The 13,823-nt window shown below is 57.1% G+C and overlaps 2 protein-coding genes across 6 annotated transcripts; both read right to left on the bottom strand.

Annotated features, from left to right (window-relative positions):
* Positions 1 to 5: 5 nt before the first annotated feature.
* ARHGEF25 (Rho guanine nucleotide exchange factor 25) lies at positions 6 to 7,475 on the bottom strand. 4 transcript variants are annotated; one of them, XM_027542366.1, is made up of 16 exons: positions 7,379 to 7,475; positions 6,681 to 6,795; positions 4,208 to 4,422; positions 3,979 to 4,074; positions 3,593 to 3,669; positions 3,351 to 3,417; positions 3,063 to 3,166; positions 2,807 to 2,876; positions 2,622 to 2,711; positions 2,432 to 2,524; positions 2,194 to 2,244; positions 1,950 to 2,027; positions 1,589 to 1,789; positions 1,260 to 1,440; positions 767 to 978; positions 6 to 466 (listed from the first exon to the last, which is right to left on the bottom strand). In XM_027542366.1, the coding sequence occupies exons 4-16, from the start codon at positions 4,066 to 4,068 to the stop codon at positions 356 to 358; spliced, it is 1,425 nt and encodes a 474-aa protein (XP_027398167.1). In that variant the 5' UTR covers positions 4,069 to 4,074; positions 4,208 to 4,422; positions 6,681 to 6,795; positions 7,379 to 7,475; the 3' UTR covers positions 6 to 355. The 4 variants fall into 4 exon arrangements, with proteins under 4 accessions (XP_027398167.1, XP_027398165.1, XP_027398168.1 ...); XM_027542364.1 differs by lacking the exon at positions 7,379 to 7,475 and adding an exon at positions 7,077 to 7,271; XM_027542367.1 differs by lacking the exon at positions 7,379 to 7,475 and adding an exon at positions 7,189 to 7,204.
* Positions 7,476 to 7,610: 135 nt separating this feature from the next.
* On the bottom strand, positions 7,611 to 12,908 carry DTX3 (deltex E3 ubiquitin ligase 3). Of its 2 annotated transcripts, none has more exons than XM_027542357.1 (6): positions 12,546 to 12,908; positions 11,118 to 11,179; positions 10,863 to 10,935; positions 9,765 to 10,494; positions 8,644 to 8,861; positions 7,611 to 8,306 (listed from the first exon to the last, which is right to left on the bottom strand). In XM_027542357.1, the coding sequence occupies exons 3-6, from the start codon at positions 10,889 to 10,891 to the stop codon at positions 8,231 to 8,233; spliced, it is 1,053 nt and encodes a 350-aa protein (XP_027398158.1). In that variant the 5' UTR covers positions 10,892 to 10,935; positions 11,118 to 11,179; positions 12,546 to 12,908; the 3' UTR covers positions 7,611 to 8,230. The 2 variants fall into 2 exon arrangements, with proteins under 2 accessions (XP_027398158.1, XP_027398159.1); XM_027542358.1 differs by having other exon boundaries at positions 9,765 to 10,513; positions 12,546 to 12,902.
* Positions 12,909 to 13,823: the final 915 nt, after the last annotated feature.

Here is a 13,823-nt window from a genome sequence, read left to right as displayed (position 1 = left end):
GCAGCTTTAGTGATATAACAAAATCTTTATTCTCAGAAAACAAAAAAATCAAAAACAAAACCAATAATTTCTATCTGGCCCTTGCCCCAGCCCTCCCACCCACCCACATATCCTCCTTTTGGGGGGACCTGTGATGCATGCATAGGGGTGGGAGCTGAAGGAACCTGTGTTCCTTGGGCAGAAAGAAGTCTTTTTGAATCTAGGTGCCCTCCTCCAAGTTGACACCACTCCCAGCCTTGCCCACCCTCCAGACACACCCAGAGGGAGGAATTCTGGAGCAGTGTGAAAAGATTGCCCTGAAGTTCCTGGGGGAACAGAGTGGCTGAGTCAGCACCACCCCCATGGCCTTCACCAGTTACAGCTCATCTTCATCCAACTTGGCAAGTCTGGCTTGGCAGGGAGGGGTGTCCGGAATTGGTGGAACTGGAGGAGAGTCATGAGGAGCCTGGGGGATGGCACTGGGGGCCTGAAAAGAGACTCAAGTCAGAGAATCAACTAGTTCAGGCATCCACCCTCACTCCTCTCTAGTCAGTGTAAGCCCCTAGTCAAGCCACGCCCTCTTGCCAGAAATCTCAGATCATCTGAGACCATCAGCTTCTCCCAGGGTTAAACTGGAGTTGGGGAGGGCAAGAGACGGGAAGTAGGAAGGGGCACACAAAAGGAAGGTGGTGGAAGAAAGGAATGATATGGGGGTTTGGGGACCTGGAACCGAAAGAGAAGCCCTCCCCATTCTGCCCTTACAACCAGGGAACTTCATTCCTCATACCTGTGTGTCCAGGCGCAGGGGGGCTCTGGCCACCTCCCCTTTGGGTGACAGCAGCAGGGAGGGGAGAGAGCCATTGATGGGTGTGTGTGTGCTGAGCTGGGCCCGGTCTCCAGGCCGAATTCTCCCCGGGCTCCCCACCCCAGGCCCTCCTGGCCGCCCCAGGCTGTTGGTCTGACTTTCCCGTCTCTGGTATTCAATGGGTGACTGCAGCGCTGGAGCAAAGAGAGGGACAGAAAGAGGGTTACAGCAGAAACACACCCTTTCCCAGGGGCTCTGCTCAGGCCATCTTCTCCCACTCTGCCCTCCCTCCCAAGACTGTCAGCCAATGTAAGTTGCTTGAGGCTTTAGGGGGATTCTGAGTTACTAAATCTCGAGTTAGTAGTGAAAAAGTGGAGATGAGGGGAGAGGGCAGGGATCGGAGACTGGGCAGGGAGGGATTCAGGAGATCAAAGGGCCAAGGGCGGATGGGAAGGAGTGAGGGGGTGGGCTTCACCATTGAGAAAGTCCCGCTGGCTTTCCAGGATCTGGGCCACTTGCTTGATCCAGGCCTGACTGATCGCAGGGTCTGCAGCCTGCAGGACGTAGCGCTGGATCCCACCCTCTGGCCCTCTGGAGGTCAGTGCAAACCGGCAAGGGTCACCTTGAAGGTTCGCCTCCAGTCCCAGGCAGCTCACCTGGATTGGCAAAGAGGAGGTAACCCCCAAATTCTTCAGCCCCTACTCTGGATCCTGCCCCCTCCAACAAATATCCCAGAGCCAGACATTCTCTCAGAGGTCTCCCTGACCCCAGTCAGACCCCTCCTGGGGGCATCCCCCTCCCCACCTTGATACTGTTCTTGTACACATAACCAGGCTGCGCTCCACCTCGTACTCCTCCTCCCAGGGCCTCGCTGAAGATGATGATTTGCTCGAAGAGAAAGACACGCCTCTCTCGGCCCCGGGAAGACAGCAGCCCCCCAGCCTCCGGCTCCGTGACCCAGAATGTATCCTGGCCCAAGAGCTTTCCCTGAGCAGTCAGTTTGCCCTAAAACCAAAGGAAAGTGGCCTTTGAGAGAAACCAGAAGAGAATAGGGGGCCACTCTCTGCTCCTCCCTCCTTCCCCTGACACTCCGACCAGCCAGCTCCTGTCAACCCCAGGAGAGAAGGACAGCTCCCTGTAGGGGCTCTCTGCTCTATCCCCGTACCTCAAACCCCCGAAGTCTCCCCAGGGTCATCATGTCATTGCAGCGCTTGGGTACGAAGCACATGACCTCCACCGCTTGCTGGGATGCAGGTAAAGAGAGGAGCGTTGTCAACGTTGGGAAAGAGGCCTCTTCAGACCTCTTCAACCAGCCTCCCCCTATAAATCAGATAGTGCTATAAAGGAACCCAGGAGACTAAGAAGATAAGGTGTGCCTGGTGTGTCCTACGAGACATGGGAGCCCTCACCTCCAGCTCTTCCGTATCCATCCCAGCTCTCCTATAATACTTGAGAAAATCCTAAGAGGCAGAAAAGAAATTCTCAGGGAGGTCATGAGGACATCCTCAAGACGCCTCACACTGTCCCCTGAGGACATAGGTAAGGGCCCCCAGGAAGTCGAGGGGGAACCTTAGGAACCCTGGGGAGATGAATGAAGAAAAGGTTGTCTCAACCTGCTGTGCCCCCCAGGAAGCAGGTGGCCCTGACCTTGAGCAGCAGCTGGTACTTCATGATCCTCTGCACTGGTTTGATGAGGAGGTCGTTGAGCTGCAGGCGGTGCCCCAGCTGCTGCCGGAGCTCCTGGGGACAGGGACAGATGGGGTGGTTTTGCAGCCTGGAAAGCCCACTGGTACTGATGATTCTGTCCCCCTTTCCCCAAGGTATCTCAGCCACTGACCTCAAAATAGCTGTCCCCAAATTCTGATACCACATGCTCTGATTTGGGCTTATTCTGACAGTACACCACGTACATATGCAGCCGGCGCTCCTAACAGGGGTAAATTTTAAGAAAGAGTCGAGGCAGTGAGGCCGGATCCACTCCCAAGCCCCTCCCCTTCTGGACACCACGCCCTCAAGCCTCACGTGTTTGATGAATAGCTGAGCCAGCCAATCAGGATCCTTCAAACAGCGCTGTAACTCCCGCAGGAAATAGCTGGAGGGGTAGACAGGGAAAGGCAGGTCAAATACCCCATCCCAGGCAAGTTAGAGCTGTCTGCCCCGTAGTGTTCCCCGGGAAGTCTGTCCAAACATTCCTCAGGCCACAGTGGGCCCATGGGAGGACACAGAGACCACCAGACATATGCCCCTCCCCCTTGCTCTCAGGGGATCCATCACTTACTCTCGATGCCACTCATAAATTTGCTGGATGTTCCCAAACACAATCCTGTCACGACCTCGAAGATTCTCGGGTACCCCCTGAGCAGCCATGGTGGCCATATAACCCTGTGGGAAGGTGGGAAGGGAGCACGCGTGTGCTTGTAGGGCTCGTCCCAGTGGGAACCTCAAAAAGTCCAGGAAGTCTGGGAGACTGGGAAGGTGGGACAGAGGAGCAACGAAGCACCTCCTAACATAGCCCTGGGAAGAGGGAAAGGGCTGGGCCAGGGCTGGAAAGGGAAAAGGGAACTACCTCCACAATCTGCCCCAAGTCGTCCACATACATTTTCTCTGTCTCTACCAGTTCACTCAGGACGTACCTGGGAAGAGAACAGGTTTAGCCACTTCCTCTCTCCTGGACTAAAAGCCCCTTCATTACCACGGCCAACCTCAGAGGAAATCCCAAGTCTCAAATCTAAAATGTGAGAGACAGTCCTCTGCAAGTTGTGTGATTGGAGGGTGGAGGTCAGGGAGAGAGAGTGTGTAGACACTTACATACTCCTTTCCAGAGCCTTCTTCTTCTGTTCCTCTTCACTCTCAGGGGCTTGGGACAAAGTCTCCTCTTCAGGGGGCTGGAAGGAAGAACATCTGAGTAAGCAAATGGATGACCCTTGGGTGAGGGAAGCCACCCCAGACTTATTTCTTCATGTGTGCTAAGTTTCTAAGTCATGTCCAACTCTTTGCAACCCCATGGACCATAGCCCCCTAGGCTCCTCTATCCATGGGATTTTCCAGGCAAGAATACTGGAGTGGGTTGCCATTTTCTTCTCCAGGAGATCCACCTGACCCAGGGATCCTACCCGCAACTTCTCTGTGTCTCCTGCATTGGCAGGCAGATTCTTTATCACTGAGCTATCTGGGAAGCCCTTATTTCTTCATACCTGTGTCTTATCCCCAGGGCCCCCCAACAATGTGGTCAGCAGGTTCAGTTCTGGCAGCTCCTCTCCTGTGGCTAGGGCTGGTTCCAGCATCCAGTTCTAGGGGCCAAATGTCAAGTCTCAAAGGTCAGGGACAATAGCTGTGTCTCCCCATGACCAGTGGCACCCAACCTGCCCTCTCCCAGCGTTCTTCATGGATGTCTTCCGTGCTTCTGTGGTGCTCCCTGCTCACCTCATATGGTCCAGCCCGGCCACTGTCTGCCTCAGTCTCCACACTGAGACAATGTTTGGAATGATCCAACCATCTTCTCAGGCCACTGACTGGCCGTGGGGGGCCCGGGGAACAGGGGCCAGAGCTGAGACCAGAGCTGGGGCCAGAGGGGGCAGCCAGACCCGAGGCAGCTGAAGCTGAGATACTCCCCTCACTGCCAGCAATGGAGTACGACTCTGATGGGGTGGGGTGGGGTGGGGGGAGAAAGGGAATGACAGATGTTGCTTCAGCTCTAGATTCAGGGTCCCCAGGGAGCTCCCAGAATCTCCATTCTGTGATACTCAGCCCCTCTCCCCCAGGGCTCACTCTCTTGCCATCCTCATTTGACTTGGCCAGGAAGAAAATTTCACCAGGGCACCCTTGGGACGAAGGACAGTAAACACCTGGCTCCCTAGGCCTGGCACCCCCAGTTACATGTGGAGGTTCCTTCATATCTGAGCATGGCAGTGGGGGCAGCCATCGGGGCAGCCATCTGGGCATACACTGGAAGCTGGGGGTGGCCATCTGCTCTCCTATAACCCTCCCCCTTGCAATGGGTACAGACCATTCTCTGAGAAAGGGGGGAAAAAAAGAGCTAAGAGCCCATCTGCCACCCCCAGACCCCTCCTCCACCAATTGCAGTAATCACTATGAAAAGGAGACTTCTGAAGCCCACCTCCCCAGCTTAAGCACAAACCCAACAGGGGGGCAACTGAGGAGAGCTCATCAGAGTTATCCTTGGCCTGGGCTCAGGGACAGAGGAGCTGAGATTTGTCAAAGAGCTCCTGGTAGCCCCCTCATCCCTCATTCTTCCACCCCACTGTCCCTCTACAGACCTTAAGTAGATTTTCAGCAAAAGGATTTGAGGGAAGATGTGGTTATAGGCCTAAGGGAACTGTGAATGGGTTCTTCTCCTACTCAGTTGAGAGAAGTCCCTTGCCCCTTCCCCAATTTCCTTAACTTGAACTGATAGAAATGAAGGCAGAGGGGAATCTTTGAGATCAGCTATTAAGTCAGTCTCCTGGAAAAGACAGGTATAGTCTCCAGCCTCTAAATCCCTACGGCCGGGACAAACAAAAGTCCTGAACCCCTCAACCCGCCCCCTACTCAACACTGAGCCCTTTCGACCTTACACTCACCACGTCCCCCCCGGGCGAAGCAGCAGCCGCATTTTGCCAGCACTTTTCGGATCACATGGGGACAGGCACAGCGACCCTCCTTTTGCCCCCCCCGCATGGCGCCCGGGCCCCCCCGCACCTCCCACCCGGGCCGGCCATGCAGGGGGAATCACGGGGGGCGGGGACGGCGCAGGGTGCACACCCCCCTCCCTCCTACCCCGCTCCAGGCTGGGAGAGGGGGGGAGAGAGGGAATAGAGAGCGGGGGTCCAGGGGTAGGCGGAAGTCTGGTCTGGAAGAGGGCTGGGGGCTCTGCAGAGAGAGCGGCGCGGGGCCCGGCAGCTGAACTGGGCGGGGAGGGTTTCCGGAGCCGGTGCGGGGCCCAGGGTGGTCCAGATGTCCAGCGGGGAGGGGAGGGATGGTGGAGGAAGCTGGGCCGGGATGCTGCAGCCGCTCCCGCTCCGTCTCCGGCCTCTTGGATTGGGGGTGGTTCTAGGCCCGGGCAGAGGAGGAGGCGGGGGCCGACTCCCCGAGTCACTGGCGCGGCGCGGGTCCTGGCCGAGCGGCGAGCGGAATAACAGGCCCCGCCGCCCGGCCGCCGCGGGGAGGGGCCTCCGCAGCCCAGCTCCGCCCTCTCCCTCTGGTTCCCCCTTCAGCCGAACCCCCCCCCCCTCCCCCAGGCACCACCACGTTCCCATTTCGCGTCCCCAGCGCCTCCGCCCCTCCCCTCTAGCCGGGGCTCCCCAGCCCCCGGGTTCCCCCTCCCTCCCGCATCTCCAGCTCCGGCTGCGGAGCACTGGGGTGGGGGTTGAGCCCCGCGGCGGGGCCTGCCAGGGTCGCCCCTCGGCCTCTGCAGCAGAGAAGGGCGCAGCGGATGGGGCCTTGGCCTGCGCGAAGATGTCCCGGGGTTGGGACTGTCCTAAGCCGCGCAGGGGGAGGGAGGGCGGGGGGCAAGGTCCCCCAGTAGAGGGTGCATGAATGGGGAGCTCTTTGTGGGGAACACAGCCCAGGTGCCGCCCTCTCGCCGGACCCTTCTTTCCTCCAGGCCCCGGGACTCCAGCTGAGGCTAATCACCAATTAAGGCGAAGTCCTGGAGACTGGGCTGGCGAGGGGCCAGGGGTGGGGCGCGGGGACACTCCGCCAGCGGGGCTCGGGACCCGCTGAGGTGGAGGACTCACAGCCGACTAGAGGGCGAGAAGAAGCGTGGAGGTCTCAACGTTTCTATGAGTCTCATGCAAATTAGATGCGAACCTTTATGCTAATATGAACAGCATATTTTTTAATTCGCCACTTTGCGCAGGATGGCAAACTGGGCGCCACCCCACCCCCAGCTTCTTACCGAGCAGAGGAACCCAGGCGGGGACCTCACGATCGCTCTCCCCTCTCTGATCCCCCTCCGTACAGTTAGATCCTGGCTCGGTACTCCCCGGCCCTAGGGGGCTTCTCTTCGAGGGCTGCGGGTACAGAGCAGTCGTAAGGAACCCGCCCTCCACGCCCAGCCTCCACCTCCCGCTTCCCCTTCTGTCAAAATCCACTCTTTACAAAAGGGTCGCCGAGGCTAGGGTGGAGAGAGCAGTTAGTTCACCCAAAAACGTGCCTACGGTCCTCTTAATGGAACTCTTGAATTCCTGCGACTACTCCGCAGAATTCTTGTCTGCGGGTATATTGAGTTGTGGGATGCAGCCGTCCTGAAGCCCGCTAAAGACCCCGACCCCACCTTGATCTCCCTTCTTACCCCCTCCTGCCCGGGTAGGGCGCATGCGCGCAGCATGCCCCCCATGACCCCCAGTATCCGGTCAGTGCGGCCAGGGCCAGGGCGATCCGGGGGCTTCATGCTGGACCCCTACCCTCCTCCAAGTTCCAGAGCCGAGGGGGCACGGAAGCTGGGGGGCTCTGAGGCCTGCGTGCGTCCGGGGAGTTGCCGCCGCCGAATCCGCCCCCCTGCCCGGCTCCGCCCCTACTCCCACCCCAGCCAAACTTTTCTAAAGGGGTAGGGTTGTCGCTTTCTCTACAACCGACGTTCAACAACAAACCAACCCCTCTTAATCCCAACTCCTCCGTCGAAGCACGATCCAGGGCTTCGCTGTGTTATCCTGGAGCCCACTAAGTGCGTGCCGCTGTCCCAGGCCCGCCGGAGGCAGGCAGCCTGGCGAGGCTCACAGGGGATTCCCCTTCACCGCCCCCACCCCTTCTCAGCTGGTCCAGCCCCCGCACCCCACCCCTACCCCGGCCCCTGCCCCGGCCCACAGAACAGAAGGGGCGCGGCATAGAGAGTTGCATATTTTACTTTATTTTTATTAAATTAAAAGCTACAGTCTGGCGGCGATTCCAGAACGGGATTAGGAGGCTCCTTATAGGGGGCAGAGAAGAGCGGGAGAAAGACTGACAGAGACAGAGACACAGGAGAGAAAGGACAAGGCTAAGGTAGAAGGGGGAATTGATTTGAAGAACACACGCAGCCGGCTCCAGGGTTGCTTACAGCAGCCTGATCCCTCTCCCTGCCAGAAGTTTAGCAGGGGAGCAGTGTGTGGGGGTGGAAGGTTCAAGAGACCCTCCCTTCCCACCCAGGTCCTTTCTCAGCAGAGTCACTGGAGCACAGCACATACCAGAAAAAGCCAAGGGCAATGGAGGGGGCAGGGCGGCTGGGAGTATGTACACGCGGAGGAGTGGAGCAGAGCCCGGGACAGCGCCTCTGCCAGAAGGGAGTGGCTCACACTGCACTGAAGCACTCGGCCAGTGGGGGGCTGGGGAAGGGATCACCCTCTGCAAACTCCTTCCCTGGTCAGACAGTCCCCTACTAGAGTGGTGAGGGGGGCAGAGGGAGAGAGAACAGAGGCTTCCTTTGGGTCCTACTGGAGAACAGCAGGGGCTTCCCGAAGGGGCTGTCCTTCAGTCATCAGTGATGCCCTTGGCTCTCAGCTCCTCCTGCACCCGGGTCAGGTAGGTGGGGTCCGGGTACCCAAACCTGGGAGCAAAGAGAAATGAGGGTCAGGGTTAGCCCGTCAGGCTTACTCATATTACCCCCATTCTCACCCTCATTCTGGTGCCCCACTCTAGCCCCTCCCCACCTTCCTTAAGGTTATCCAAACCCAAGATAACTGAGCCCAATTCTGCTGATATTTGTAGGTTAAGCTGGGCACATCAGGACCAGGATGATTACAGGAGACACTGGGATGGACAAGATGGTTGAATAGTTTGGGGGTGGTCCTCTCCAGTTAGGAGGCTCCCACAGAGAAGGGGTTCCCTCTGTTGAAATGGGGAGAAGGGGTAGAGCCAAGAGAAGGGAAGAAGGAATGTCGCACAGCTGTGGTCCCCCTGTGCAGCTGGTCTTGTGGTGGATGTCGTTCCAAGTGATGACATTCGGTCTCCCTGTGGTCATGGAGGTGCCAATAGTGAAGGTGAGACGCTGGTCAAACGCCTTGCGGAACAGGGTCAGCACCTTGTTGCCCTCGGGGCAGTCCGGGAGGTAGGCCACCCGAGTGGTGCCAGGATACCGAACTCCTGGGTTTGGGTGTTCAGCCTGGGGGAATGGGGAGGCAGAATGAGCAGCTGTGCATCTTAAGGCCCATGGAGGGTCGTGGTGGCCAGCCTTCTGGCTGTGCACCCCCAGCTAAGGCTGCTGGGGCAGTGATAGCCTTCCACGGAAGGACCAGCTCTAGGGTCTGGGCACCAGAAGCCTGTTTCCAGACAAAATTCTCATCATTCAGAGGTTCTTTCTGCTCTCCCAATCCCGCAAGCAACAAATGGATTCTCGAAACTGAGGGGAGGTAAGCTGGCCCTTACTCTCCAGATAGCTCAGCAGAAATGTAAAGACAGAATCATTTATCTTTCAGCTTTCCCTTCTCCACCTGAAAGCACTCCCAGTGCATTTTCCACTGTCTAACCTGTTCCATTTTTGTATTTCTCTCCTTCAGAACTCCCTCATCTTCCTGCAAACCAGAACTGGACATTACTCTTTGTCAAGCAGGAAAAGACACCTGTAGGCTCTTGACCACTCCTTTTTAACCTTCGACTGTCAACAAAATTTTCTGTCTCATAAATTTGAAATGGAGTTAACACTCCCAGCACTGTTGAGGGGAGGTCAGACTTTTCCCACTGTGCTGGTCTGCACCTGAGCCGCCATCCTCAGACTTCACCTTTGCTGACAATAGCTGTCAACATCCAAGTTCTTCAAGGAAACAGAATTCGATTCCTTTCTTTCATACCTGATTTTCATGGGTGCCTTGGGGTCGTGGGGATGGAAAAGCTAGGCTTCAAGGGGGCCTCTTGCTCCAGGGCACTGAGCTGAGCAGGAAGGCATCCCAGGAGACAGCACGACTATATCACATCTAACAACCATACTCCCCTCGCACCCAGTTTTCCTAAATCAGAGAACAAGGAGCCTGGGGAAACCAAAGGGTAAGGGCAGCCATAGTCTTCTTACCCCCTGGACACCGGGCGGGAAGACGTACTGGATGACGATGGTGCCGTACTTCTCATAGCTGGGTAGCAGGAGTGTGGCATCTTTAGAGACCAGCATCCGCCCATTCTGGGGCTGGTTGCCCACCAGCTGCCCATAGAAACGGCCACACATGGGGCAGGCCTTCTTCACCTGCAGGGCCCGGGTGATGCAGCCCTCGCAGAACGAGTGCCGGCACTTCTCCAACGTCTTGGCATTCTGGATCTCTCCCAGACAGATGGGGCAGGTGCTCTCCTGCTCTTCTGTCTCTTCCCGAAGGCGGGGAGGAAGGGGAGGGGGCAGCGGAGGAGGAGGTGGGGGAAGCCCCCGGGCCCCTGGGGGCAGGAGTGGGGCTGCTCGGAGAGGGGGCGGGCCTGGGCGGTGCAGCTCAGGGTGCTCCCCTCCACCCCCCAAAGCCAGGCAGCCCATAAGCTCCCCCTGCCTCTGAGCTTTCTTGAGCTCTTTTTCTGCCTCCTTGAGCAGCCCCTTGAGAGCCTTCCTGGCCAGGTAGAGCCCATTGGGAGGAGCTGGGGGAGGGCCCTGAGGGGAAAGCTGGAGAACGTAGATGTCAGAAGTCTCGCCGTCTATGAGAATGGACACGTGGTGCTCCTCCCGAAGCCGGGCCAGCCGGGCAGGGGTCTCCTTGCTCAAGAAGTCCCAAACAGGCTTGGAGACAGTCACTTTGTTCTTGCAGTTGCCTCCACAGGCTGCCATTCTGGACAGGACGAACGACACTGCCCCCAGGGTAAAAGGGACTCAGGGTGGGGGGGTCCCCATTTCACAGATATCAGTGCCTCCTACTTCCCATTCCTTTCCAGTCCTATATTACCTCTACTCTCTCAGAGCCCAACCCCCAACTCCTCCCCCAAGTTCACGTTCTAGTTCCTCCCATCTTTCAAACTCCAGCACCCCCTGAAGTGCTCAGCAAGAGAGCTGCTCTAACTTTATTATTATCATCTAAGGTAAGCATCAGTCTTGGTTCTCCTACACTCCTCCCTAGAGCACAGAAGCATCCTGGCCCTCCCCAACTCTGGACTGGGTTCTGTAAAAGGAAAGGAGATTTCGACCCTCCTTTTTGCTCACTTTGATCCTGAAGAGCTTAGAATTGGCATGCAGGCGCTGTCTGTCCCCACTCCCTACTTGTAGGTTGTGTGACCTGGTGGGTGGAAAGGGAAAGGAGTGGAAAACCCCTTCTCCCATTCCCACATGCCCCCACCCAGCAGCCCACGAGACAGACAGAACCTGGGGGTAAATCTCCTGGGAATGGGATTACTAGAACATGGAATGAAGGAAACCAATTTAAGGGTGAAAGTTGAAGTTTCCATGAAAGGCAGATACCTGGAAAGCCCATGGACGGTGACAGCAGAATTCCCTCTGTTTCCACATTCAGCTGACCAGGACTAGGGGAGGGGGGGAGGGAGGAAGGAGGGGTTAGGATGACAAACATTACCGTTTCCCCCAGTCAGCCCAGAAGCAAACAAAAACTCCTCCTTCAATTTCCTCTCCCTGTCTTTTGCAGAATTTCATCCCTAGCCTCTGGCCAAGTTCCTAAAGAACGAACTTCAACAAGCTAACTTTCCTCTTCCTCAACTCTGGGGCTCTTAAGAAAGCTTAGGGACACAGATTAGAGAAGTCTGGAAGGGAAAAGCCCACACACAGAGAGGTCTGTTTTGCCACCTCCCTCAGATCACAAGGACAAGAATATCTCCTTTGCTCCCCAGCTTCTCGCCCTGCTCCACATTTTGCCAATAATTCAGCTCCTAGTGCTAGGGTGCCTTCCTTAAGCTTTAACCCAGTCCCTTCTGCTGGAGTCTGTTTGGAATGCGGACCAAGTGGCAGAAGCCCCTGCAATAACAAAGTTCTTGCTGTCACCTTTTAGACCCAGCACACGAAGTCCAGGCCTGTCAGCAACCTAGGCTGCATTTCAGGAGGGGTGGAGCTCACGCAGGTGATCCACTGGAGCACCCTGATATTCTCCACCACCACCACTCCCTCCCTGCCCCAGTCTTGCTGTGTTCAGCTACAGAATTATCCCTACAACACCTCCAAATTCGGCCCAAATAGAAAGAAGGGCCATTAGTGTGACCTCAATTCCTTGACTGATCCAAAAGGGAGCAGCTCTCCGTTTGTGCCTCCTTCCCAGTCCCCTCAAGGCCAGATGCACCTCAAGATTCAGAAAGCGAAATCAGAACCCTAGAGCCTCGCTCATTCGGTCCATCCAGGTGGAACACCCCCTCCCCATCAGAGTGAAGCCAGGACCTAGGTGTCCTTTGCTCCGAGTCCTGCTGGCACAGGAAAGGGAGGCGGGGCCACAGTTTTTGCTGGGTCCGATTCCTCTGGGGCAGCCCAGGCCGGACACGGGGCCAGTCCCTCCCGCCCGAGAGGGGCCGACGGACAGAGGCAGCCAGGAAAGGCCAGGGTCCCTGGGGGCATCAACGGAGGCATCTGCACCCCTCCCCCCACGACCTCCTGCCAGACGCGACCCGGAACCAACTCCCCGCATCCCCGGCTCGGCAGAGCCCCCGCAGCCCCACCACTGGGTGGGGATGCATGTCGGCCGGATCGCGGGCCCCAGAACCCCCAAATGGAGGCCAAGGCTGGAGGGTAACAGACAGAGGATCGGCGGGGCCGGGCCCGGACCCCCGGCGCCGCGCGCAGGAGAAGGAGACCGAGGAGGGGGCGCAGGGGAAGCGGGAGGGCGCGCGGGGGGTGCGAGCAGGGTCCGGGGGGCGCGCGGTGGGTGTGGGGGGCGCCGGGCTCACCTACCTCTCGTCAGCGCCGCCATTGCCGGTCACATGACTGAGGCTGTTGCTGGGATGACGGTCTGGGCCTTAGCAACAAGGGCGGGGGGGAGACCCCGAGAAGGTGTGTGGTGGGAAGAGTTTGCAGGGGGTGCAGACTGAGGAAGAGGGAATGAAGGAGGATGGCACCCCCTTTCCCCTCCCAGGTGATAATCACCGTTTCCTTTGACCCCCTTCCATCCACAAGCCCCTGCCTTCCGCCCCAAAACAGAAATGGAGGCGCCGTCCCAATCTTTGGAGGCGGGGGTGGTGTCGTGGAGCCCAGGGTAGGAGGTTAAATCCCTTAGAGACGCTACCCTTCTCGCTTTCTCCTCCGGAGAGGGGCCGTCTCCCTGTTCTTTGCCAGCCAGCTGCGTGGCAGCTTCTGGAAGCTGGTGGCAGATGGGTGGGTGAGGAGTGTCGGTTTAGGTAGGTGGGGAAGAGGGGGCAATTTTTCTATGATCCTTTTTCTAGAAAGGCCTTTGAGGAATTAGGAGGTAGGAAGAAGAGTCATGGTAAAAAGCATTGGTTCTAAAAAATAAATCCAGGACTAAGACCTTTCCCTTCTTTATTGCTTGCCTTTTCCTAGATTGTTACCTTCTGTCAAACCTGCTCTCAGATGGGTATTGATCTCTGATTTTTCTCTTTACACTGAGGCTGGTGCAGAATGAGAATGTCCCCAAAAATGCCTTGGAGTGATGGTATCAAGTCTATGGTTGAAACAGAGTTAAAAACTCACAAAGCGAGGGGGGTGGGAACAGACCCTCTTCTGCTTCCCACATCAGAGCCAGCAGTCTCCGCCCCCAGTCCAACTCACTTCCCTGGGGCCACATCAAGCCAGGTTTTTCCAACGGTCAGAAGACCTCCTTGGCCAAACAGTACTGGATGGATTTCTCAGACTGGCAACAAGTTCTGCTGATCCACCCACTTTCTTCACTCCCTCTCCAAGCTGGATGGCTGGTCACTTCCTTCTTTACTTTCCCAGGACCCTGATGTACTCTTCCTGTCCTCCACACAAAGGACATCTTTCCCAGGAAGCCTGGGGAAACACTGGATTCCTTCTCCTTTAGCTCCTGTGTGCTTGGTGCTGTTAAGACTCGCTCACCTTTAGAGATGTGAATGTGATCTAGCCCAGAACCCTGGGGAAAGTGGAGGGTGGGGGGGGGGCACATCACCTCATTTGTCCCTGGCCCCCCTGTAGCTGACTCATGCAAAACTGGGGAATGTCTTCCATTCCCATGCACACTCCTTGCCACCTTTTAAG

The sequence above is a fragment of the Bos indicus x Bos taurus genome, chromosome 5 (assembly GCF_003369695.1).
Source record: "Bos indicus x Bos taurus breed Angus x Brahman F1 hybrid chromosome 5, Bos_hybrid_MaternalHap_v2.0, whole genome shotgun sequence".
Lineage (NCBI taxonomy): Eukaryota > Metazoa > Chordata > Mammalia > Artiodactyla > Bovidae > Bos > Bos indicus x Bos taurus.
Note: the sequence above shows the minus strand (reverse complement) of the source record. Positions and strands in the feature narration are given on the sequence as shown.